At 32.8% G+C, this 27,721-nt stretch overlaps 1 protein-coding gene across 3 annotated transcripts; it reads left to right on the top strand.

Moving 5' to 3' along the window:
* Positions 1-1,908: 1,908 nt before the first annotated feature.
* LOC108202607 (glycine--tRNA ligase, chloroplastic/mitochondrial 2) lies at positions 1,909-27,514 on the top strand. Of its 3 annotated transcripts, none has more exons than XM_017371080.2 (36): positions 1,910-2,218; positions 3,458-3,508; positions 3,856-3,923; positions 4,619-4,700; positions 4,838-4,901; positions 5,980-6,035; positions 6,190-6,267; positions 6,427-6,501; positions 6,660-6,730; positions 8,757-8,873; positions 8,974-9,075; positions 9,328-9,454; positions 10,790-10,873; positions 11,137-11,223; positions 12,224-12,325; positions 13,080-13,143; positions 13,344-13,399; positions 15,246-15,317; positions 15,900-15,982; positions 16,933-16,981; positions 17,862-17,924; positions 18,012-18,101; positions 18,179-18,265; positions 19,298-19,369; positions 19,468-19,526; positions 19,616-19,709; positions 20,077-20,295; positions 20,723-20,817; positions 21,272-21,362; positions 21,439-21,543; positions 22,495-22,533; positions 23,564-23,653; positions 24,835-24,939; positions 25,417-25,498; positions 26,702-26,787; positions 27,062-27,514. In XM_017371080.2, exons 1-36 carry the CDS (start codon positions 1,913-1,915, stop codon positions 27,158-27,160), a joined length of 3,270 nt encoding a protein of 1,089 aa, XP_017226569.1. In that variant the 5' UTR covers positions 1,910-1,912; the 3' UTR covers positions 27,161-27,514. The 3 variants fall into 3 exon arrangements, 2 of the variants coding, with proteins under 2 accessions (XP_017226569.1, XP_017226571.1); XM_017371082.2 differs by having other exon boundaries at positions 2,195-2,218; positions 4,627-4,700; positions 27,062-27,409; XR_010287518.1 differs by lacking the exons at positions 21,272-21,362; positions 24,835-24,939; positions 25,417-25,498; positions 26,702-26,787; positions 27,062-27,514 and having other exon boundaries at positions 1,909-2,218.
* The last annotated feature ends 207 nt before the right edge of the window (positions 27,515-27,721 follow it).

The raw sequence follows: 27,721 nt of genomic DNA on the forward strand, positions 1-27,721 counted from the left end.
TTATTAATAAATAACATGTGATTTATTCAACAAAAATACATTAATAACATTATTTTTAAATACTCTAATGACCTCGCATTAAAAGAAATATTACAAATCTATAATATATTATATATTATTACACTATTAAAGCCGAAATATAAAAAGTTCAATTTATTGATCGGTTAGTTGAGTTTGGTGAGCCGGTTCGTATTCGACCCACGGATGTCTTGAATTTATAACATGTTATAATATATCTTTTTATTATTTATTAAACTAAAACATTAAATTTAGGCTGTATGATGGGTCGGTATTTGGTTTCATACGTCTCTTTAACTTATAATATATTTTATACCATATTAATTATTGATAACGAAATATTAAAAAATTGTTAGGTTAGTTTATATTTGAGCTGATAAGTCTCCTTAAATTATAACATGTAAAAAACTATATTTTAACATCATCATTAAAATATATGTTCGACCTAATTTTTAATTAGCTATTTGACGGACTTAACTATAAAGAATTTATCTAATCGTAAAATAAAATATTTATTAAAACACATCATCCTATCACAATTTCATTTTAACAATAAAATTAGTTAAATTTAAAATATATACGATAAAATATCGAATATGTTAACCGTCCGTGCATTGCACGGTTTATAAGCTAGTTACATATAAATCACACAATATTGTAACCCGGAAACTCGAATTCGTAAATGATGACTTGGTTAATAGAATTTAATATTTGATATTTGATATCAGCAACCCAGATATAAAACCCAGATATAAAAGTAAAGAAGTCGATCAACAATTTTATATATTTTCATCCCCATCTCTCTCAAAACCCTAACCTCCCTAGCCCCGGTAAAAGATTTTTGAAAGGGCTTTTATCGATTTTCACCGGTGTAAAACCCCAATTCCTTTTTTTTTTTTCCTATTTTTTTGTTTTGAAATCATATTTCTCATTCAATAAGTTCCCAATTTATTAGGGTATTGTTAGTCTCTCTTTTTTATGAGAGTTGGTTTGTTTTGGTGTGTTTTGATGTTTTTCATGACCGATTTTATAGATCAACATGATTTTCATGGGTTTGATTTAGATTTGAAGGTTATTATGGGATCGCATCTATGATCGATTGTTTAGAACACTCAGGTGAAAACCAATCGGATGGAAACAAGTGCGTATATTCAAATCGCTCCGTTGCTTTTGCAAGAAGGAAGGATTCAACAACGATATTCTTTGGCGGCTGTCTAATTTCGATAGTGTTTTTAGATGTCGTCTGACTTTTAATTCATGAATTGATTCCTTTTTATATAAAAAAAAAAGTAAAGAAGTCGAGATTGAATAATAATTTTTTTTGCGGCCGATGGAGATTGAAATGTTAATGGAGACAAAGAACGAGAAGAGATCGATATTTCATATCGAAAACAAAATATTTTAAATTTAATAATATAAACATAAATATATTGATGATTTATAAATTTAAAAAGTATTTTTTCAATCTAGTTAGAAATAAAATACAAGTATTTTATGAACATCTTTCCTATTTTGAGATTGAAAAATTAAAATTTTAAACACTTTTTCATAACTGAATCAATTTTAAATTTTTTTTTTGGTTTCAAAAAAAAAATTAAAATTGATTCAGTTATGATAAAGTGTTTAAAATTTTTATAGATCTTTAACTATGGTATAGATAAAATATAGATATTAGATCCAATTTTTTTTATAAAATACCTGTTCCACCACTCTTTTCATATATTTTGCCATTATTTTCCCCAAAATTTTCTATTACAAATTTAACGTATATTTTCAATTTGGAAAAAGAATTCTTTGTAAACACAAAAATAAAAAATAATTAAACGAAAAGGATAAAAATTTCACCTATTTTCACTTATTTCTGTAAATATTGTCCAAATTTAATAATTTTGATATGCTATCACTTATTCACTCCCCTTCTCTACCAAAGAAGAGAAAGAAGAGATTGGAGTTTGGTCGCATGGCGATTCTATCTTTATCATTTGTTACTTCAATTCTTAAACCCCATAAACCCCATCTCTCTCTTCTCTTCTCTTTCAAACCCACCCCCATTTTTCATCTTCAACGCCCCCCAATACGACGCCGCTTCACTACAGCTGCCATAGCCACTTCTGCAGATACTCAACTTTCAGAACCCACTTCACAAACCCATCAAAATGCTTCTATACCAACTTTTCAGCAGGCCATTCAACGCCTCCAGGTCTTTTTCCACCTTCCCATAAATAAATTTTAATTTTTTTTTTGATAAGCGAAGATTTCATTAATATAAAAACCCTGATCTTTACAATAAATTTTAATTTTTAATTATCTTGTTTATTGTAAGTTTTTTTTGGTATATGATTAGAATTTTTAATTCGGTTAAGTGGGGTTTGTAACTTTTGTTTAGTAGGGTTCATTTTATATATAAAGGTTGTGCTTTTGAGTTTAGTGTAGTATATTTTCGAATATGTGGATATTTGAGTGAAGGCATTGAAGGAATGCTTAGAGTTGTGTTTTTTTGGTTGAGAGTGTAATGCAGCAGACTTGTGTGTTTCGATGATATATAGGGCCGCTTTTGCCGAGCTTTTCTTCTGACTTATAAGGCTGAACATGAGAAGTCAGAAAATACTAACTTTTTTTAGTGACTTATTTTTATTTTTGAAATTTGATTTTACAAAAATATATAGGACCACTTTAAAAGATTAATTATAATATTTTATTATTATTTTAATGATTTTTATACATGATAAGTTGTAAATATCAAAAATTTATCAACGCACATAAATTAAAAGTTATTTTTCACTTATAATTAACTTCTCACGTATAAGCAATACAACACTTCTTTTGAGTTAATCCAAGCGGTCCATAGACTATTTTAGCTTGTTGTCTGCTTAATTTAATTTTTTTCAGAAGAATAGACATATGGAGATGTACACAATGTTGGGAAGTATATTTGTTTGTGATAGAGGTGTAATATTGTATTCATATTTTTGCTGCGGAAAAGTGTGTAAAACTTCAGTTGAGCTGTGTAAAGACTTGAGAATTAAGTAAAGATGTTTATACCAAGTAATATAATGCAATATTATTGTTTCTAAGTGGATCCATTTACATTGAATTCGTTTTGTAATTTGTCAAATTGGTAGCATGGCCTTGTGATTTCAAATGAAATTTATTATTCTGTAATTTATTCCTTTGTCACTATAATAGAGTACTCTTTACTCAAAACTAAAAGTCATATACCTTCTTAGAAAAATGTCTTAACATAGCTTTTATTTTTAGGTTTATGTTAGCTTAATCTTGATTGAATATTGTTTGTATAGAAACTACATCTACTTTCTGATATTTTTCTTTCTCGATAGCCATTTATGGTTTGAGACGACTTTGTAATTCTAGCTAGTGTTGGTTGCTATGGTAGTTTTATCTGCATCCACTTAATGCGTTCTCATCACGAATTCTGCAGGAGTATTGGGCATCAGTGGGATGTGCTATAATGCAGTGCAGCAACACAGAGGTAACTAATACATCCATGTTTGCTTGCGTCTTGCCATGGTAGTCTCTTGAAGTTTTGCTGCATTACCTTTTCCCTGGTTCTTGCTTTCCAGTACAATGTATGGTGTTCTGCTGCCTATACTTGCTTATGATTTAATTTTTCTTGTCATGTTGTGCGTGTTAACTAAGCGACAAAGTAATTGATAACATGCAACTTGTTTTCTTTAATCCTAACTTAGTCTGTAAATGACTTAATGCAATTAAGCAGGCGTCCACTAGGACATGCTTGTGTGGGTTATGTATATTTTCTGTTCGATTTAGCTGATTTGTGACTATATGTCTTTTGATCAATTTTAAGATTGTGGTCAGGTTGGAGCCGGGACTATGAATCCTCTGACATTTTTAAGGGTTCTTGGTCCAGAACCGTGGAATGTTGCGTAAGTATCCTTTCAAACATATGAAAATTTATAATATACTGTATTGAGCTAGCTATGTTCTGTCAATTGGACCGATAAGAAACCCGTGAATAAAGATTTGGTCTTGCAGTTAAATTTGAAAATTGCTGTCCTTGGAGACTACTTTTTTTAGTATAGGGACCAACTCTTTGCTTTAAGCAGATTTTTTCCCACTTGCTTCTTGTGCAATGTAACTGAATTTGGTGCCCCCTTCTGGCTTTTTTTTTTTTTTGTAAAATATATGTTCCTGATGAATCGACAAAAATTATTGCATTTACACCTGGTTATATAGTCATGGAAGGCACTTGAATACCTCATTCAGTACTGGCTTAGATTGTTCTGGTCATTTCCATAGTTAATGTGAGTTTACAGGAAGACAGTAAAATGATTGTGCTTTATTTACAGAAAGCTAAATGTTTCGGGAGTTAGAGGAGCAATGCATCATATTATATACTTCATGTTGACCTATTTTCTGTTACTCTACAACTATATTCATACCTATAACCTATGTTGTATAGAGAAGTTTAGATTCTGCTGATGGTACCTGTTGATATACTGTGAAGTCTAGCTAGTCTCTACCTAAAATCTGTTATCAATGTCTGTGAAAACCTTTAAGTCATTATTATATCTTTCTTTATCATAATTTGCAAAAGCTGAAGTGTAGCTTCTTGTGTAAGGTATGTAGAGCCCAGTATACGACCAGATGATAGTCGTTATGGGGAGAACCCAAATAGGCTTCAAAGACATACTCAATTCCAGGTTAGTGTTCAAATTATGTAAATGTTCAGTCATTGTCAGTCGGTGGACCTTGGTCATTAATCTTAATATCATCTGTACTCTGTATATTTATACGATCTTTTGTCGAACTTTCTGATTTGGTCCTTCTATCAATACAGGTTATTTTGAAGCCTGATCCTGGAAATTCGCAGGATTTGTTTATTCAAAGCTTATCGGCTCTAGGTTGGTTTGATGTTCCTGTTTTAGATTTTGGTTATCAGTATGCTATGTAGTTGTCACTTGGATCTTGGGACTGTTTTTGTGGCCATACATTATAAACCTTTTCAGATGTGCCAACTTCTAAGTTTAGCCTGCTATTAAGAGATTGGGTTGAATAATGTAAGTCCAGTAGATGAAAGCTATATTTTCTGTATGAACAAAGTGATTATTACATCAGCAGTGTCCTTTTATGTTTATTGGTCCATAATTAGAACATGCTAGAGCTAAAGCTGTTCAATTCAATTTCTATATTAAGACAAAAACATTACATAGTGTAAATAACCTTGACCTCTAAAATGCAAGAAATTAACAGGAAGGTGGAATAGAACAGGACTCAAGAAAAATAAGAAGAGCTAATGAATGTATCGTAAACCGACGAACAAGTCGAAGAAATACAAGTATACTTGGTATTTGTTGTTCATATTGCATAACAGTGAAATCTAAAGTAACAATCTTCCCTGTTCCTAGCTAGCATTATTTTTTCTTTTCTTTTTTAGCTAAATAGCTAGCATTCTTTTCATTAATATACATGCAATATTTACACTTTGAGGTTTCTGTACCATCTCAAAGAGGTTTGATCTCTTGGTAGCTGCCATGTGAAGACTTGTTATGTGGAAATTGAAAACTCAGTAGTTGCTCTTGGAAGTTGGTATGCAGTTTTTGAAGTAAATGATGGAATGAAAGCTGAAAATTGGATCTGTAACTTGAACTTCCTCCACCTTTAATAGAGTATTTTCATTATAGTTGAGGATGAGATTAGGACCGAGGATCTTTCTCTTTTTTAGAAAGATCATTAAATTTGTAACCTTTTCTTTTACCTGTACTTGTAAAAAAGTTAAGTGTATGTGTACCTGCAACTAATCACAAATTTTTAGTATTTATGAAACCACTCCGCCTAGTTGTTTTCTCAAATTGATCCAAATTGGGACAAACTGCTTACCATAAGTAATTAAACATGGCAAACATGACTACTGTTTGCTGATTTTTTGACCTATGTAAAATTTGTCGGAGAGCAATAATATTGTAGTGTGATGCTTGACAGGTATTGATGTTAATGAACATGATATTCGATTCGTGGAGGACAACTGGGAAAGCCCGGTAAGTTGTTCTTGTATTGGTTTAATTGGCAGGAATCCGTTGTGTGCTTGTTTATAAATAGATGGCATATAGTGCAGTTCAGTTAATTCATATTGTTTTTTTGTATATATTTCTTTGTTTCCATTTGCATTCTCTCAACTGGAACTACGGGCAGGTGCTTGGCGCCTGGGGATTGGGCTGGGAGATATGGATGGATGGTATGGAGATCACACAATTTACTTACTTCCAGCAGGTTCTTTTGTCTACTTGTAAACAAATTTGTATCTTCAGTTATGTTTTATAAATTATATGAGATCTTGAACTGGTTGTCATAGTATGCGATGCATTTAACACTGTCAGTGAGCAGTACATAATTCTTGCATGTCAATCTAATATAACTTCATGCTTCTAGGCTGGAAGTCTCCCGTTGAAGCCTGTATCTGTTGAGATAACTTATGGTCTTGAACGCATAATTATGTTACTTCAGGTCACTTTATATTGCACTTCAGTAAACATCTCTGCATTTGGTTTGTATTTTCCCCCGTTTGGCCAAAATAAGATATTCCGAATGGGCACATGGAATTCAATATGCACATGGAATGACTTTATATTCTACTACTGAAGTTCTTCATTGATGATTTGCAGGGAGTTGATCATTTCAAGAAAATTCAATATGCACATGGAATCACATATGGAGAGCTTTTCTCAGAAAATGAGTAATAAACTACTTAATTACTGATATATACGTACATTAAGATTCATCAGTCATCACTGCAAGAGTTGTTACCTGTCCTAGCCATGTGGTGACATATAATTATGATATATGCGCCCTCTGTTCCATTATTTGCTTTGCTAGGGTTGGGCACATAGATCAATATTTTTATCCAATTTTAACAAGTATATATGTCAATAGTTGTATGTTTTAAGTACTACCCCTATTGAAGTCTATGTTTTATTTGTATTTAAATAACCAAGTCAAATGTTTACTAGGAAGAGTTAATTGCAATTGGCACCCTTTATGTTTGGACATAATACACATTGCACCTAATAGTTTTGGAAAATACACTTTGCAGCCCCAGACTTTTAACCCGTAGACACTTTGCACCCTTTCCGTTAATTTCTGCCATTACCGTTAACTTTTGCAGGGGTATTTTGGGAAATTTAATTATATTTAATTAAAATCAGACCTTTATTTAAATTTTCTGACCATCTAAACGATTTTTTTCGGGAAAACTTAAAGAACGAAAGTTGTAGAGAATAAAAAGATCTTCTTAAAACTATATGGTTCAAAATTTTCATAATACTTTTTATAATTATTCTAAAAAAATTCAAAAATTAGAAATCTTGTAAAAATGAACAATCGTTTTTAAAATTAGAAATCGTTTATAAAAATGAACCTTATAGTTTTAAGAAGATCTTTTTATTCTCTACAACTTTCGTTCTTTAAATTTTTTCGAAAAAAATCGTTTGGATGGTCAAAAAATTTAAATAAAGGTCTGATTTTAGTTAAATATAATTAAATTTCCCAAAATATCCCTGCAAAAGTTAACGGTAACGGCAGAAATTAACAGAAAGGGTGCAAAGTGTCTACGGGTTAAAAGTCTGGGGTTGCAAAATGTATTTTCCAAAACTATTAGATGCAATGTGCATTATGTCCAAACATAAGGGGTGCCAATTGCAATTAACTCTACTAGGAATATAGTTGGTATGTAATATTAGTTGCAGCCTTGAAAAAAGTAAAAAGCAAATATTTTGAAAAAACAATTATCCAAAAATAATATAATTATAATGAAACAAAAGGAGTACTAAACTTGCATGGAAAACTACATTCTAACGGAAGCACTTTTTTTTTTTTTTGAAAATACATTCTAACGGAAGCACTTGATATTACTAAAATAGTATACGTTCAAGTTCAGGAATATATATATTTTATTAAATGATTTGCATATTAATCTGCAAGTTGGATGATTTGCAAAGATGCTGACATATCATTAAAGCAACTTTAGTACAGATTATCAGACAAAACTTTTAATGTTGGGATTTGCTTCATGTACCAATCCATTTAGAAAATACGGTAAGCAGAGAATGTAGATTTCTGTTGTTTGGGACTTTTTCTAAACAAGTGCTAAAGTATTACAACTGGTTAGACCATATGGCTTGTGACTAATGAGTATATATATCTAAGAGAATTCTTTATGCTGAGTAAAATCATTCTCGTATAATTGGATTTGGTAACATGAACATAATACAAATGAGCCATGGAATAATCTTGTTAGTATGAAGGGGAAAAAGACAAGACAGAAGCTTAGAAAAGGGCTCGAGAATCCAGGGGTCATGGAACAGCTTGAGCTAGCAGTACGCTAGTTATATATCTTTTCAAAATTTCCCTGTAAAATACGGGTGTATGATGATGAATGCCATCATATTTACTTCCACAACGCTCATCGCTAACATATCTTTATGTAGTATCCATCAGTTCTTTACATTTTCCAGTAAATATTGTGGCATGCAACAAATGTACTGTCTTTTCCAATTTTCGAACCTCTTAGCTTAATTCTCATGTATATGTATATATCTTTATTAAATTGTTGGCAAGATTATCCTTTCAAATGATTCTAGTTATCCTTTTCCGTCTTTTTTTTGCTGGTGAATTTGTTACTAACCATTTATAATATCAACTTTAAAATAATTTTTATAGCTATTTTCAGTAAATAGTTGACTTGTCTTTGTTACATGTATTAGGAAGGAAATGAGTGCATACTATCTCGAGCACGCCAGTGTGGATCATATTAAAAAGCATTTTGACTTTTTTGAGGCAGAGTCACGCTCTTTACTTGATTTAGGCCTCGCAATTCCTGCGTATGGTTAATTTTATCCTTTTAATGTACATTATATTGCCTGTTAAAGAGAGGCATTTGTTTGCTTATTGTTCCAATGACATGTTTTTACGACGTGTTAGGTATGATCAGCTGTTAAAGACCTCTCATGCTTTTAATACCTTGGACTCCAGAGGTTTTGTTGGTGTAACAGAGCGAGCTCGTTATTTTGGCCGAATGCGCAGGTGCACATCTTTATCTATATATGTGATATGAATTTAATATTGTGCAAGCATATAATTGTCACTCTCTTCCTCTGTCCTCTTGATTGAAACACCCAAGACGCCGCCCGACACTGCCCTTATTCTTGTATCTATTTCCATCTCTTTTGCAGGTTTTAAAGTCATATTAGTTTTTTTATGTTGTTTTTCACTTCTGGTTTCATCAATTAAATTGCTCAATCTTATATAACTTGCATGGCTAACTATTTCTTGCAGTTTAGCCCGCCAGTGTGCATTATTATGGTCTGAAACGAGAGAATCTCTTGGGTATCCACTTGGTACTGCTGTTGAATCTGAAGATCTAATTGTTCAAAAAGAAGTTCTGGAGGCTGCAGTTAAAATGGTAATCTTGAGCTAATATCTGTGTTTTTTATTTGCTAATTAATTCTCTGCTTCTTTTGTTAGTATTAGCTCTTTAAAATATTTACCTAAGTAGTTTCTTGTCTTCTTTTTACCCCTACTTTAGTGTTAGCAGTTTACAGTTGTGCCTAGAAGGGTATAGAACAATAATATTCTTGTTTGGGAACGAAAATAGAATATTAATGTATATTTTATTGATTAATTTAGTATTTAGTGTAAAGAATATAAGATGAATAATGTTTTATCCATATGTTGTTTTATATTTGGGTTAAAGAGTTTATTTATATTAAAGCCCATCTGTTCCTTGGTCCTTTAGGTTATTTTATTACGGTCTATATTCTATATTTAAGCATTGTAATCCCCTACATATAATCGTAGCCTTGATTGTTGAACATATTATTGAATATCGAATTGGATCTCTTTCATGGGTTGTGGTCCGTAGCTTTCTCCTTTCTGCAGTTGGGAAACACTTGGGGTAGTGGGTGTTCTGTGGTTCATCCACCCAAGTTTTATCTTTCATATTGTTTTCGTATCCTAATCATTGTTTCCTCGAGCAGTCATGCTCATGCATCGATTCTTCAAAGCATTTCTTTACAGTCTGTTGGTAGATGCTTATGATGAAACTTTGTTCAAGAAAGACACTTCAGTTACAAGAAATGACCAAAATCACCTATTTTTGTGTTTCTTTCCACCCCGTATCCGTTTGTTGATCACTTGTTAGCTCTGTTAGTGTAGATATATCTGAATAATACCTAACTACAAACTGTAACTGTACCTGGAATCCCCAGCTGGGTTTGTGTAAATCTAATCTAATATTCATGTATGCAATACAGGGTTCAAGGTTTTAGCGGAGAGTATTATATCTCCCTTATTTCATGCCCTTGGAATCTATTAATAGTCTTTTCTGATGACTGACTTCCTTTTTCTGTTTGCTCTTTTTTTTCCTTCTAGTTAATTAGTAACTCTGTTCATTTTCATATTTTGGTTGAATTGATTGCCGTATAAGTTGTCAAGAAATTCCTTATATTCCAACTTAGGAGGACATATAAGTAGTCTCTTGGAGATGCTCTAAGTATTCATATGCTGTATGCCAACTGTTAATTTTTGGATATTTAGGGCATTGACATACTAGAATATGCTTTACTAGCAGTTTACCATTTATTTTGTTTCATCAAGCTTGGTGTTAAGATAAATATAGGATCATCAGGTGTAATGTTCTTGACACAGTATCATACTTTTTGCATGGTATAGTTAGTGATATTGAATATCCTAAACTTAATACCCTCAAGTGACATGTTTATTGTTATTTGTAAGACAGGTGCAAATGGAACCAAGATCATTTGTCCTTGAAATTGGTACAGAAGAATTGCCGCCAAGTGATGTAGCTCATGCAAGCCAGGAAGTAAGTAAATTAATTTGTAACTTATTTTTCTACAAGTTTGTATTGCGCCCCATTGGCTACATCTGGGTTTACTACACGATTTTCTGCACATTAGAACCTTATCTTCAAGTTGTGCTGGCTGACTCCCTTCGGTTTTTGATCTGCTATTGGTTACCTAACTCAGATAATCTGATTTATTGTTACTGGAGTTTTCGTCTTGTGGGAACTTATTTGTTTGATGATAATTCTGATCGCCTCTGAATATAAGTTACTGGTGATTGCAGCTACAGAGTCTAATAGTCCAGTTACTAGAGAAACAGAGGCTGAGCCATGGTAAGGTGCTTGTGTTTGGCACTCCACGTAGACTGGTGGTATGTAGTCTTCACTTATAATTACTACTCTTTTGTAGTTCCTTAATTTTTAATTATGTGCTTTAGAGCATTTTACTCAATTAGCTTTAGATGTTCGACTTATTATTAGATCAGCAGAACTGTTTAATTCTAGATGTGACTATGATTTACACAATAAAAGAATCTGTTTTTCTAATCATGGACCATATAGGGGATCTCTTAACTGTGGATTTCACACAATTTTTCTTTGTGAACATAATTTGTTTTGTTCTGGGCCATTAACATCAAATTATATGTTAAAAAGTTATTTGTAACTCATTAGCTTTCTTGGCGCATATTTGAATTGAATTTAGCCATCGGCTTAACTTTCATGGTCACCCAAACTAAGATAATATATTTGGTGATAGAAGAAAGGTAAACAAACTGTGATGGTAAAATTGAACACTTATGTTCTTTCAGTTAAATTCTAATGACAGATGATTATAGGAGAAAGGACCCTTTGAAATTACCTAATTCTGTGCTCTCAAATCATGTCAATTATCCTTAAAAGGTTCTATAGAAGTAGAATTTTCGTGGCTCCTTGAAGAAGGCACCTTTTATTGGAAATCCACCTTCTACTTGAGCCCATAATGTATCACTTTTCTTCAAAAGTAATGGATGTCACAATATCAAGATTGGATGTAGAGGATTGTTTTTGTTTATTCTTCAAGGACCAGGATAACAGTATTTACTTTTTATAACTTTTTGGACAAATGTATATGCCTTAATACATTTATTTATATGGGAAATAATGATTAGTGGACAGTAATCACATATTCTTAGTAGATTGGTCAGAGAACATACTAATATGAAACTTTAAACTGCATCACTGTTACTGCTTGCAAACAGAGCAACTCTTGTAATGATGAGTTACCTGTAGCGTTTATTTTGATTTATATTAGCACTTTATTTTCCGAGCCTCCCTGATATTTACATCATTTTGCCCCTCTATTTGGCTAATGTATCCTGGCATTTTTTGTAGGTGAATGTTGAAAGTCTATTCCCTAAACAAGATGAAATTGAGGCTGAAATTCGTGGACCTCCTGTTGCAAAAGCATTTGACAACGAGGGCAGACCCACAAAGGTCTTATCATCCTGCAGTAGTATAAAGCAATAATAATTTCTTAAGTTGGTTTCAACGCCTTAACATTTTTTTGACTAGTGTTAGTCAATAATGTAGTCGAGCATACTTCTATGACTTGAATTATGGAGGTGTTTTCCTGTGCTTTAGTATGTGTTTAGGGATGAGGGTAGCTGCCTCATCCCGGTGCCTAAGTAGCTTGCAGTTTGCATATCCTTGAATTTATTTTTTAGTTGTCTTTCCTCTCATGATTTGAGCCTCATAGGTTGTACAAAAACGATCTGTTTTCTTTTTTTGGTTCTACACAATGTTAAAATACCTTGTTTTCCAGTTTTAGAAACTCTCACTTTTTCTACTTCCAACAAATACAAATGCAATATGGTAAGTCCCCCCTGTATAAAGGAGTTATTTTTAATGATGTTTTCTACTATCTTGCCATTTTTGGTAGTATAGATATGATTGAAACAGTCACAAAGTCCTCAGGGTCTAAAATGTTTGAATTGAAATTTAAGGAGACCCAGAATAGTTGTCACTGTTAAAGGTGCATAAGGTATGTTGATCCTTTTGACAGATTGGTCTTGTTCTTGTGCAATATCTGTCTGGCTCAGCAATGCCTCTTATCTTAATATGAATAAGATTATCTGGTATTCCGTGGGAATTGACGTGAAGATTATTTGATACTATTCAATTGTAAATAAATTATCGCGTGGCGTTTGATGTTTAACTAATTTTTTCTAACGTGATTACATTGTATCAGGCGGCTGATGGATTTTGCCGCAGATACTCTGTTCCTCTAGATTCCTTATATAGAAGGGTTGAAGGTATGCATACCTTCATCGCTTTTTCTTCAGTTTTAGGACTTGTGTATATTATAATTATCATCTCTGTTATATTGTTTAACTTGTGAAGTGGGAACTTGTATATTTCTTTCAACATGTTGATGCAGGACTTTCTAACATTTATCTTGGAGTGTAATGGCATCTTAGTTATATTTATATTATGTTGGCCTTTGTTGTTGCAGGGAAAACAGAGTATGTCTATGTCCGTGTTACAGAGCCTGCACGATTTGCTGTGGAGGTATATCTCTAAAGTTTCTAAGTCGAACAGATCCCATCTTCCATATCTGTAGCATTTTTTAACTGAAATTGGTGGCCAATAACTCCAGCAAGTTTGTACTAACTCATAAAATAGACATTTAACTCAAACGAATCATCCCGACAGAATAAACAATTAACAGACACAAATTGTCCCTTCTGAATCCTGAATACTGATTGTATCTTACAACTGACGCAAGTCATGTGATTAGGTGCCCAACACTTGACTGCTTCTCAGATCTCTGAAACAGGTCCAGAGGGAATATAAGATGGTATTTGATAGATTTTTATAGAACGCAGATTTGGGTCGTGTCTGGTAAAACGTTATAGCCTGTATGAGCCTTTAAAGAAACTAGCTTATAACCCGTGGCATGCACGGGTGATTTATAACATTTGTAATTTTATCGTTTATATTTTGAATTTAATTGATATACAAACCGATCATACTGACCGAATTTTTAAATGTTTTGGGTTAATTGATAATAAAAGGGTTTATTAGAACACGTCACACATTAAGGAGACCCGTAGAATAATACCGAGTGGCTGATAAAACTTGACTGATCAGTAAATTATTAATAGTTCAGTTTTAATAGAATAATAATAATATATAGTATAATATAGTATAAATAAATAGTATAAATCTATGATATTACTTTTAAAGTGATAACATGGAGTAATTAAAAATAACATTAATGTATTTAGTTGAAATATATCATCGGTTGTATATTAATAATTATATATAATGATATTATCTTTTTTATATGTATGTTGCATGTGTTATTTTTAGAAAATCGATTTTTTAGTTAGGAATCTGAGAAAGATAATGTGCTGTAATTAAAAAGGGTAGTTGTTACGTTGTCCAATGTTATTTTTAGAAAATTGAGTTTTTTTTAGTTAAAAATTATAAAAGAGATAATAGTTTTAGTTGAAAAGAATAATTGATTATATAAGTACGCCCATAATTCGGCCCAAGTACCGACCGACTGACCAAACTTTTAATGTTTTGGCTTTAATAGGATAGTATAGATGAGAGGAAAAGAAATGCTGGACCAGCTTAGAATAGAGGCTTTAGGAGCTTGTCTTTTCTGGACAGTACTATCTTTCTTTTTAAGAATGACAAACTTTAAAAGAATGATAAACTTTATATAAATGAAAGGTAAAAAATATCTTGTGAAACTTATACATGACATGTTCATCAGATAATATCTGAGTTTCCTCTTTAGTTGAGAATTGTGATAGATGTCACATGTTCTTTTTATGGAAAAAAGAAATATTATATGCAAATCATTTTTCAATTCTAACTCACACGTAAGAAGAGTATGCGTTAATTATATTATAGAATTTTCTTTAAAATTAATCAAATTAAGACATGAGTAGAAGAGTTTGCTGAGCTTATTCAAGTTTCTATATCTTAATTTCTTTTTAATATCTCATATGAAGTTAAAAGTAGTTTAATTTAGCTTTAAATATTCGAGTATTATATATTTTAGCTACCTAGATGTTTTATACTGAACACTAATCCAGAAACATACGTTGTTTTATGGAGCTGCTAGACTATTCAGGATCACTTAATTATTCAGCATTTCTTATTCATTTTAAGTACATGTGTTCAAGGCTCAAACTGTATGCTAAGTTTTACCTTGTCATGTCTTTTTACCATTACTTGATAGAGACACAGAACTTGCTCTGTTTTTCACATATCTCTGGTTGTGGCAATATAACACAATACTTGTACTACAAGTTAAGTCTTTGCAATTTCTTGGTTGTTGTCTCTCATAGTATTTCTGACTTTTATTATTTGCGATCTGGTCTTTGGTAATATTCACTAGGTTTTATCAGAAAATTTGCCTGGTGCAATAGGAAAAATATCATTCCCAAAATCAATGCGCTGGAACTCCGAGGTTTGTGTTTTACAATTAATTATACCATTTATGCCTTGTATTAAATTTAACCATATTAGTATTGATACTTGTAAACGACCATCTTTAAGTGCAGGAGCACAAGTAATATGTAATTTTCTCTTTGATTCATTAATATTTTAAGCATCGGTAACTTGTTTGGTTTATGGTAGATGTTAGGCTTCTTCTCTAAGCCATTAAGGTTTTGTTTCAAGTCAAAGATTTTTGTTACTGACACCTGGCTTAGTGAGCATAATACACATTTGGAGAGTGTACTGGTATAACTTTAGTAAAACACATAAATTGTTTCAATAACCAAACCCAGTGTATCTAGTGTATCCCGCTCATTTCTTTTCTTTTGTTTTTTTTTTCCCTGGGGGGAGGGGGGTCGGGGCTCTCTGCTGGAAGGGGTGGTATCTGTTAGGTTTCGAATATACAGTAATAGTGGCCATTTTACACATTACAATACTGGATAGCAATCTTTTATACTTAATGCTGCTGGATATACATTTAATTAAGTTAATCTTCATAAATGTTTTCTTTTAATTAGCAAGACGTAATTTTCTTAACCTGCTTTTTGCATAGGTCATTTTTAGCCGACCTATTCGTTGGATTTTGGCCCTTCACGGAGAAGTTGTAATTCCCTTTACATTTGCGGGTCTCTTAAGGCAAGTATTATTTACAGTGCCGACCTTTTTTCGCGCGTTTTATCGGTATTGAAGTCAGAAAGTTCATTATATTGTCTACAGTAGATTCTGTTGGTGTTTTAAATTCGGTTAGCTCTAGAAAGTTGCAAATAAAGGGAGTCTAATTACTGTTTTGTGTTACAATGCTCTTAACAATTATTTAACCAGTTACTTCTTGCCATGAATTCGGCTTCAAATGAGGTCAGTAGAACTCTTCATATTATGTTCTGTGAATTTGGTACTCACAGTTAATATAAACTGTCATTTTTACACAAAGAAAGTCAGTAGAGAATGAAGCATTTACTTCAGCAATTGCCTGAATACGCAGTGCGTTTTTAAATAAGATGTCCCCATCAAATAGCAAGACCTACACACCCACAAAAGTTTTACCAACCATGCCATTCACAAGATTTGGAGCTTCTATAAAATAAAGCTCATCAACGACTCAACTCCAACGAAAAGACTTATTGCTGGTAATGTTGTGAGTCAGAGTTGGATGCAAAGAATAAGTCTTTTTCCCTTAAATATCATAAATTATAATCGAGCGCAAGTTCAATGGCATTGCTAAAATAGCTGAAGGTTTTTTTATATTTGACGCCGAAAAGGGGGTTTGCTGCTATATTAGAATTGATACTCCAATGATGTCGCTAAGATAAGTATCTATATATTCATGCCAAAGCTCAATTACCAAAGCATTTCCCTTCTTTTTTTTCTCTATGAGATGGTGAAATGGCAAGCCTCGCTATAGCTATCTCTTGTTTTTTATTTAGAACCAATTTTCCGTATGTGCTATTTTCCATTCAATTATAGTTATTGGTAAATGATGAATAGTTGTAATCTCTTATCGACATTTGTATGGTTTTGTTTGTAATAATGTAATCAATACTTTGAATATTAGCATCTCAATTCATTTTCTTTAATGTATTTTACAGTGGAAATCTATCGCATGGTCTCCGAAATACATCATCAGCTAATCTAAGAGTATGCACATAAACTTCTACATTGTCTCAAAAAGTTTAAAATTTATATCTGTCCTTTCTGTATTCATATTGGATGTGGCTGTTGTCTTTACATTGCACCAACTTTAAACATCTTACTATTATTTAAATGTCCGAAAACCGGTATCATATATTTGTAACTGATTGTTATACACTTATACTACTCAAAGTTTACATTTTTACTATTTAAAGTAGTTAAAGAAATTAAATCTTAGCAAGTACTTCTGTAAAGAAACTGCCGGTAAATGTTCTCTCATCTTCCTCTTTTACTAAAGTATTGTCACAGGTTCTTTCCGGTGATAGACAAAATGTCTTGGGAAATAGACGAACGTAAATAAATTTAATTTTAAGGAAATTTGATTGGTTATTGTTAATCTTACAGTGTAGTTTTGTTTGCATAATTGTGCACTTGTATTGGATCGATACAGAAGAACTGGGAAACATATGCTCTGCTTGTATTTATCTAATGTATATTAGTTGTATTGCAAAAGGAGAATCCTCCTTATATAGAGGTTACATGCTAGTGAATAAACAGATGTACTGCTCAATTACTAACAATATTTTAACATTCAACTTAAAATTGTATCTTAAAATTTAAGTTAAAAATAGTACAAAGAGTCACCGCAAGATGATAGTAGACAATTTTAGAGTACAATTAGCATACAGCATACTCGATTGGATTACAGCTAGCACACCGATCTAATAAGCTTTATAGTTACTGATCCTCAAGTCCCATTTGAACAACAGCAACTTTGGTTGTCTTTAGTCTTCATTTGGTGATTTTAAAGATACTGCTTGCAGCTTAATATTTCCTAAGAAAAGAAAAACTTGCAGTAACTAATTGCTTATTAAATTCGGCACAGGTAGATAATGCAGAGTCTTATGTCAAAGTAATGCAGCAGGCCGGAGTTTCTGTTGATATTGAGGTTGAACTAACTTTTTTGTTAATACTTTCCCTCAGTCTCCCCTCAACTTAGGCTAGGTTTTATGTTTTTGCACTTATTTTTTTGCAGCAACGAAAGAAAACAATTTTAGAGCTGTCCAATGCTTTGGCAAAGAGAGTTGATGGACAAATTGTGATGCAGAACAACTTACTTGATGAGGTTTAGAAACAAATATTACAGTTTATTCTTCTCTTTTGCGATTAGCAGAAGTTTAACTTTATGCTCATAATATGTAGGTTGTCAATCTCGTTGAGGCACCCGTTCCAGTACTTGGGGAGTTCAATGAGTCATTCCTAGTGCTTCCGAAAGAACTTTTAATAATGGTAAGATATATTCCTTTCGCAAGGAATTGTTTGAGAATTGTTTTTTTTAACTGGCAACTGTGTACTTCCACGCAGTATAGTATGTTTAATTGCTCCTGTGGTATGAAATGTTCGACTACACATAAGAATTGGGGCGTGATGTGGAAATAGCAGATTATGCCACAATTTGTTAGATGAAAATTCGAAGCAATTTTTAGACTCGAGAGGGAAAGAGTTCTTTGCTGTCATATACTTCTTTTGAACCAGTTTTCGCTTTTGCCTATTGTGATCCCTCAAGTACATATAAACCTCGGCTAGTGTATGGTTCCACAGTATGCCTCCCACCATTTACCAACAAAGACCAACAAAGATGTACAACAAATTTTGTCCCCCTTTAATTTTAAATAGTGTGTAACGTTCCAGAACACCACTTGTGATCCTTGTATCAAGAGGGTGGGCAGTAAGGGGAAATAAATACGAAGTTCTCTGAAATGGAAGGAGGAATGTAAGTTCTTAAATTACCGTTATTTCAGAATTTCCATGACACTGGAATATTCTTATCATTATACAGAAGGACCTAGGCTAGAGGAATAAGTTATTTTTAACCTGAGGCTCTCAATGACAAATGAAAGATGAGTTTGTTACCCCTACAATACCTTGACCTATACATGTTTCATCACTGTTGAATAATATAAGATCCTGTGGGGGCCTTCCTCTGCCATCTTAAGATTTTAGATGAGTTGGTTATTTACCATGGTGTCAGAGGTCCGTTTAGGGAGGGGTCTCGGGTTTGAGTCCTCCCATCCCTTTTAATTTAATTATATGTCTTGTCTGTCTGGTTTGATTTGGTTTGTTGTTTTTCTTGTTCAATCGCATGTACAATTGAGTGGGAGAATTGATTGAATAATATAAGATCCTGTTGGGTTGTTGGGGCCTTCCTCTGACACCTTAAGGTTTTAGATGAGTTGGTTACTTAACATTTGCTTTAAGATCTAAAAATATCACTGTACATATTTTTGCTGACATGGATCACAACACCGAACAATCATGCAGGTTATGCAGAAGCACCAGAAATACTTTGCTTTGACTGATGCTCATGGAAAACTGTTACCATACTTTATATCTGTGAGACATCATTCTACTTGTGCCTTGGACTTGGCAACCAATAATAAAAACTGCATCATCCGTCACGGTTAAGTAAATGACGTATAGTGTTTGTTTAGGTTGCAAATGGAACAATTAATAAGAAGGTAGTGCAAAAAGGAAATGAATCTGTACTCAGGTACACCTGTAGTACGATTTCTTTTAGATGTGTACTTCCTTTGCTGTTTTAAATCGCTTTCCCATATAAAAGCTTGTAATTTGATGCAGAGCTCGATATGAAGATGCAAAGTTCTTTTATGAGCTGGACACGGGTAAAAAGTTTACAGACTTCAGAGATCAACTGAAAGGAATTCTTTTCCATGTAAGTTTTTCAAATTCCCATTACCTCTCTGGTGGAAGAAAACTAAGAAGCCTCGAGTAAAAAAGATATGTATGCTGTTATTACTGGTTTATATGCACAGTCTAAGGTTGCTTTTGTTTTATTTATTTTATTAAAACATATTTTTTTGGGGATTTAATTATATTAATATTACTAAATGAAAATTCAAAATGAAAATATTAGTTGGTTGCCACTATTAATTCTTCAATGTTTATATTGTAATGTATATGGCTAGGGACCTGTTCTAGCAAATTCTCATTGGAATTTTAAATTTTTGGTTCCTGAAAAATACATGATTATCTACTGTACACATGCTAATGGTCCTCTCATAACAATCATACAAAAACAGGAGAAGCTTGGTACGATGTTGGACAAGATGATAAGGATCCAGGGTACTGTCAGTGAACTAGGGCTGGCCCTTGGCATTGACGAAGATAAACTAAATACAGTCAGAGACGCGGCATCATTAGCTATGTCAGATCTTGCTACTGCTGTTGTTACAGAATTCACTGCCCTATCAGGAATAATGGCACGCCACTATGCTCTTCGAGATGGCTACTCAGATGAGGTTGAATAATATTTAAGAAGCAGTTACTTTTATAGTCATTAATGTTGTATTCATTCATGTGCTGTTCCCTTTTTTGGGATCCATTCTCCTGGTTCATGATTACTTTGGCATATATATTAAGTATTAACTATCACGCATGAATTTATTATTTATAAGAAATTATAAACCATAATCATGTTCTACTTGCAATCTTGGACTTTGATTCTTATATCTGGATAATTGATTATTATAATTCGATCTTAGTATTCTTGACATTAGCCTTGTGATTTCTTCATTTGGTTTTTGCCCAACTTGATTTTAGTTAATAATAAGATAAGATGACATCATCATACATCCTTCATATGTGACTTTTGTTCTGATAGATTTAGTGACTTTCTGCTTAACTGACACTACAGCTGTTGTCTCTATTTTGACGATTACATGTCAGATTTCAGAGGCACTGTTTGAAATCACACTTCCACGATTTTCTGGAGACATACTTCCTCAAACTGATGCAGGGACTGTTTTAGCGATTGCTGACAGGTAGCTGAAAATATAGTCCTTTCTTTCTTTCTTTCTTAAGAGATCTATATGAATTTGAAGACTTCATGGTTGTGTGGAACGCACTGATGGCAGGTTTTCCTTTGGGCATGAATTTTAGGCACCAAACTGCAAGCCTGTTATGTGTTCCCATAAATTAGTAGAAAATATTGTTTTTTTGTGATCATGAGGGTACTACAAATTATTAATGTAATGTAGCACCAAAGAACTGTTATGTAGAGAAGTGATGATTATGGCAATGATGTTGTGTTTAATTTACATTTGATCACAACAGAATAAATTTAATTTAGCCGTGTATGTGTAGTAGTGTGAATACACATCCTAGGCTTCTGGCAAACAAAATCTGTAACCAAGTCTTCAGAATATTTAGCAGTATTCTCTTAGTTTTACAAATGCTGTTCATTCTGTATCATATTCCATATTATGTACTTTGCAGGCTAGATAGCCTTGTTGGGCTCTTTGGAGCTGGTTGCCAACCAAGCTCCACCAATGACCCATTTGGAATACGAAGAATCTCATATGGTTTAGTATGTACATACTGAAAAATTTGTGCTTAAATATTTTAAGATGATACCATGATAGTGATGTGGTTATTCATTGTAGGTCCAAGTGTTGGTCGAGAACAACAAAAATTTGGATCTGCGACAAGCTTTGGAACTCGTAGCTTCTGTGCAGCCCCTAAAAATAGACGACAAAATAATTGATGCAGTAAGTACATTCAACAGTATTCATATAGTTCTTCAATTGAAGTTGGGAAATTTCGATTTTATCTTTTGATGATCATTGTTATTAGTAAACCAGTTAAAATTGTCTCAAAATGTGAAACAATACTAAGAATATAGAATGAGTTGTGGAGTTGAAGCAACTAGCCAAATGAAGTACTATTGAAGTTCTGTTAAAAGTTTATATCATAATAAAGCAAAAAAGTAAACAGTTTAGTTTATAAAATCAATTTTCACTACAAACGGTTTCAGTTAAAAAAATGATACCTCTATATTTCAGTAGGGTCGGTTATTCCTTATGATTATACAATAGTTTCTTATCCCTTTGATCGAGTTGTTCAGCAACCCAGTCTATCATTCAATTATTTTTAATATCACCCCAACTACGGGATTGATAATTGCACAACCTTAAAAAAGGAATCAATACTGTGATAGGAATCTGTGCAGATTCAGAAATAGAGGACTGGTTTGATGGGCCGTAAGACATGGTTTTCAAAAGATATTTCCAAATTTCTTCTTTAAATTTGATAACAATATAATCTCAGTCTTTTAGTATCTGAATAATTTCCATTTGAATACAATTATGTACCAATCTAGGATATCTTTTGATTAAAATTTGTACAACAATTTACAGGATTTTAAATTAAACAATTTTAGGAATATGTACTACTTGTATAATGAATAAGTGGATCATATATCAAAAATTTATAGGACAAGAGTTTAGAGAATCACTTACAAATTGTAATATTTTGGTACCAACCAAGTGTATGTTACTTTTTGCATCATTTTCTGGTTCTTCAAGTATGGCATGCATTTTGATGGTTGGGTCAGGGTCTGCTCATCTGTTAGATATTGTAAAGATAACTTATGCGTTCCTTAGCACATCTTTTATATTATCCTTTTGTAAAGTTTTCTTTGCTGCCTGTATTTTTTTTAGGTACAACAGTTTGTGACTCGAAGACTTGAGCAATTCCTGGTGTGTAAATTCTAAATTTTACCATTAGATATTTCTCCATGACTCTATTTACTTACTTTTTAGCCGTCTATATGCTTCAGTGATCAGCGAATGGTAGTTTATTGATTAAAAACAGTCTAGCTCAAACTGAAAAGGTAATATAATACTAGTTGGGGGAGGGGTTGTTAAGGCCTTTATTTGATAAAATATGTGTTTCAAGATCCTAAGAATTTTGTGGAGATTATCTTGTTAAAACTCTCATTCCATCTCCAGGAGTCCAGAAGCTGACTCGGTTCTTATTTATGCAATAGTCCTAATTTCTTATGACCTAAGGGAAAGCAAAAACTAGACAAACCAGGGGTGCTAGGTGCTTAATCCAAGAATCCGATATCAAATATGCTAAAAAGCTAAAATATCAAAATAGTCTATAAACTTTGTAATTTATTCCTCCATAATATTTTCATCTGATTTTCCTGTCATGAGGCTAAAGTTTACACAATTCTAGATTCTATATGTCACTGGCTCACTGAGAATAACTTTCAAATTTTGCATCTTGATTGAAGTCGCTCTTTGCTCAACCCCAACTATGTGACGTAATTAGATCTTGTATCAATGAGTTGATTTTTTATTGCCTCTTTACTGTAAGTCACTATTTTTCTGTCATAGAAAACTTCAAACGCTAGTAGTCTGATCAGGGCAAGCTTATGCAGCATATAATATTATAAACCTAGTCATTGTTCGCCATCTCAGTCTCATCTCACCTTGTTAGAAATTGTGGGCAACAATACTCTTATGTATTCTGGTAAATTTGTTATTTTACTTGAGCTGTCTTCTCTGTTATGGTTGATATCTTGCACGACTGGTACCATATTGCATTAAAAATACATGACTCAGATTTTATGTGCATGGTGTTGCATTGGATATCGAAGTTAAAAATCACAAGAGTTTATATCTTAAACTATAAATGGTAGTAAACAAGTTATTACTTGCAAAAGACGTTTATCTATTCTTTAGATAATTCCACATGTGATATATGTTATCATGGTGTTAGGTTGATAAGGGAATAAGTCCAGAAGTGGTTCGCTCTATCCTTAAAGAACGTGCAAACTGGCCTTGCCTTGCTGCAAAGTCAGTATATAAGGTAAGCAACTCTTATTACTGTCAACTCTGTTTTTTTCTCTTTTTGCTCAAGAATTTGTAGTGCTCATCAATCTTGCGATCAATTAATACAATTATAAATTTGTCATACTTGGAACTTGTGTTATTTTTCTATAGGGTTCTTGTGTGTCTTTATTCTTTTACGATTTGTACTTCTGTGTAACCATTGTCTCTAACATTTGTAAAAAAAAAAGTAACAAATAATGCTGAATGCTAAACTAATCTCTACTTGTTTAGTTCCTGCAGTTTCACAATATTCGAATTGGTTTGGGATGATATATGTTTAAGAATAAATTTGAACATCGTTGTTTGTTGACGTGTGTTTTAGAGAAGATAACATGGAACATCCCTGTTTGTGTGTGTGTGAGAGAGAGAGATTATATGATGGAAAAGAGTTTTTGGTCTAAGCTTATACCTTGTTCCACAAAGGCACAAACTATGATGGAGACGCCATTTTCGGACTTTAAAAGCTCAGATTCAGTGACACGAAACTTGACTTTGCTTGGTTACAGAACAGAGAAAAACAATTTAGTATTTGTGCAAGTAATAATGATTAATTAAAGATAATAGCGTATTAGTAAAGGTGTATCCCTTTCTATGCCTAAGTGGATAAGTAATGGGTTCAAATCTCCACTACCCCCATCCCCTATGAAGTATTTAATAATACAAAAAATGAAAATGCTAGAATTTTAAGTTCTGTGGAGGAAATGTTGGTGAAACTTGATCACAGTAGCCTTCTGACCTCATTATGAAAATTTTCAGTATGAACACGCCGTACATATAGACAAATCTAAGTATCTGATCTTTATCTTCGTATTGTAAATTAAATTGGCTAGACTGGTTGAACTAGTAAAAGCACTGAAGTACTGAACAAATGCTAGCTGGTCCCAATGAAAGTCCAGTATTAAAAAATACAGTTCTCTCATGAAAACAGCTCTCTGCAAATAGAGGTGAGAAGGCAGAGCATATTTTCTTTCGTCCTCGGAAATTCGGACCTTGTTACTGATGTAAATGAGCTTCTTTTTGTATTATAGTAGTGTGGATGTCTTCTGCTTTTGAATGTAGAATTTTATTGTAATGACTAAATACTAATATCTTCTTTACTAGTGATGATGGAATAAGAAACTTGACACACTTATCATACTTATGTGTATTGGTTTCCAGATGGACAGTTTGTCGAGGGGTGATCTTTTGCCAAAGGTAGTTGAAGCATACTCCAGACCTACGAGAATTGTTCGTGGAAAGGAAGAAATCCTTGTTGATGCAGAGGTATCCAATTTCTAAAGTAGTTCTCGTATTTTCTTTACTCTATCTTCAGCAAGGAGCTTTTTGGTTTTGATCCAAGTGAGAAATGAGTATAGTATCTAAATTAATAGTTTAGAACTATATACTGGTAGTGTTAACTTCTATAAGTCACCTGTAAGGATCAAACTTGTTATCATTATGATAAATCTATGAAAAGCTATTTCTTACCAGTGTAATGCAAACCCCTTTTAAGTGCCATCTCTTGAGGGTGTTTTAATGTTCTAATCTTGTGCCAATAAGTTTTTGTTTTATTTTCCAATACTTGAAATATGTGTTTTGAGTCGAGTGTTGTTATATTAAAGTAGTGTTAATGTAATGAATAAGTTAATTGCTCTATCTGTTGTCATTAATTGAAGTTTGAATTGTTTATGATTATTACACATTTCACTTTCAGATGAATTATATTAATGTGTAGTTTTTTTTTTTGTAATCATTTTACAGGTGGATGAGGCAGCTTTTGAGGCAAAGGAAGAGAAAGTTCTATGGACGACTTTCCTCCTGTTGAGAAGCAAAATTCACCCTGGTAACCTCTTACTTTGGACAGCATTTGTTCTGTCTGTGATGTTATGTACTTTGCGTTTTCCCGTGATTTGCTTAGTCCTGGCTGCTAACTCATAAATAACAAGAGGAAGCAGGTGTGTATATTGTCTAGTGTCAACCTTAAGTATACAATTAGACAGGGCAGGGAAATTTAAAGAAAAATAAGAAGGAATTTGCATTTGTTACTCTATGTTTGAGTTACGTGATCTCTCAGTTCCATGTAAGGTTGTCTATTTTTCGAAGTTGCATGTTTAAATATTCCATGCTTATCCATATAAACCCCGCAACAAGTCTCTAGTAGACATTCTGGCTGCTGACTCATAATTAACAAGAGGAAGCAGGTGTGTATATTGTCAAGTTTCAAGTATACAATTAGACAAGGCAGGAAATTTTTTTTTAAAAAAAAAGAAATTTGCATTTGTTACTGTATTTTCGAGTTATGTGATCTCTCAGTTCCATGTAAGGTTGTCTATTTTTCGAAGTTGCACGTTAAAGTATTCCATTCTTATCCATATTAACCCCAAAATAAGTCTCTAGTAGAAAAAATGGCATGGAAAAATTGCTGTTGATATCAAACTTAAGACATTTAATCATTTTGTGTTACTAAACTACCATCAGTTAAGCCAGACATTTTGTTCAAACCAATACAAAAAGTAGCCTGAACTTTTTCAAGGAAAGGTAGGTTTATTTTTATGAATTATTGTTGTATTATAATTGCAGAGAGTAAAATCTGGATCATGAGTTAAGAACAACCTAATAAAAAACTAGATGTTGATAAACGGGCTTGTAAAAATAAACAATTACAGGTCAAAACATATAATTGCATGTTTTTGACTGATTATGCCACCTGTCAATGGTGGATGGGTTGCAGGCTCCTTATTTACAACATCTTCTAAAAGCTTAAACCACAATGTAATCGTCTTAAAACAATATAAACCACTAGAAGTAATTTATTCCCAAATGTGCATACTAGTGAGGTCATATAATCAGGAAACATGCAATGGTAATCTCGAAATCACACCAAGCACAGAGAGCTCAGAAGTCTAATGCCATGTTTAGTTCCATATTATCTTGGAGGTTGTGTTTAAGTTCTATGTTCTTGTTGCATATAGGACTCAATACTAAAATATAAATTATTTAATATCAACTTTGAGTATATTCATCTTGCAACAACTTCTTCCTTCAGGTATCGAGGTGGATGAGTTTTTTGAGAACTCTTCACAGCTATTGCAACCGCTAGAGGATTTCTTTGAGCATGTTTTTGTGATGGTGGTATGTATCGTTTTCTTATACTCTTTTCATTTCGTCATAAACTTCATTTGATTTCGCATAAATATGCTTAATCATATAATGCTGCCTTAAATAGGTGCATGCCGTCCTTAATTCGCTTATATGTAAATGCTACCCTAAATAGTACTCACGTAACAGTTTTAGGATATGCAGCATGCGAAACATCTTTCACGATAACTATAAGAAAAGTATTCATGGTGTTATATTTTTCTCATAGAATTCACTTTGTTTCTTTGATATGCATTTCAATGTGTAGGATGACGAAAAACTCAGAAAAAACAGGCTTGCACTACTACAGAAAATAGCTGGTCTTCCCAAAGGGATAGTAGACTTGTCACTTCTGCCTGGATTTTAACATTTTTTTCGGTTTTGGTCTAAAGATTTGATAGAATCTCATTCTTACGATCATGGAGAATGTATACACAAGTTGCTAGTTAAAGGAGGAATCCGATTATCAACAGCTAGTAAAACAAACTGTAATAGGCTTGATATTTGATTGCGTAGAGGTAAACTGTATTTCTCAGCTGGGCACCCATAGTGAGTTGATATATAGAAATTTTGTAACTTCCATTGTTTATATCAAATGTGTATTAACATATGAAAAGACCATAGCTGCCATTTGGATTCCCGTTTAGCATTTGTGTAGTTACATATGAGACCCAATACTAAAATATATTTAAATATTTATCATCATTCAATAAGTTCTGAATATGTTCATCTTGGAACAACTTCTTCCTTGAGCCATTGAGGTTTGTGTTATGTTCCTCTCTAGTTTGCTTGCATTTTGAGCCTTGTAAAAACACTAAATAAAAGAACCATGCTTGATGAATCCATTTTTAATTTGTTGCAAACGCGTATTCATGACCTGCCTAAAAATCTAGCAAAAAATAATTTGTTAAATGCGAGACTTCTGCTC

Source organism: Daucus carota, chromosome 9 (assembly GCF_001625215.2).
Source record: "Daucus carota subsp. sativus chromosome 9, DH1 v3.0, whole genome shotgun sequence".
Lineage (NCBI taxonomy): Eukaryota > Viridiplantae > Streptophyta > Magnoliopsida > Apiales > Apiaceae > Daucus > Daucus carota.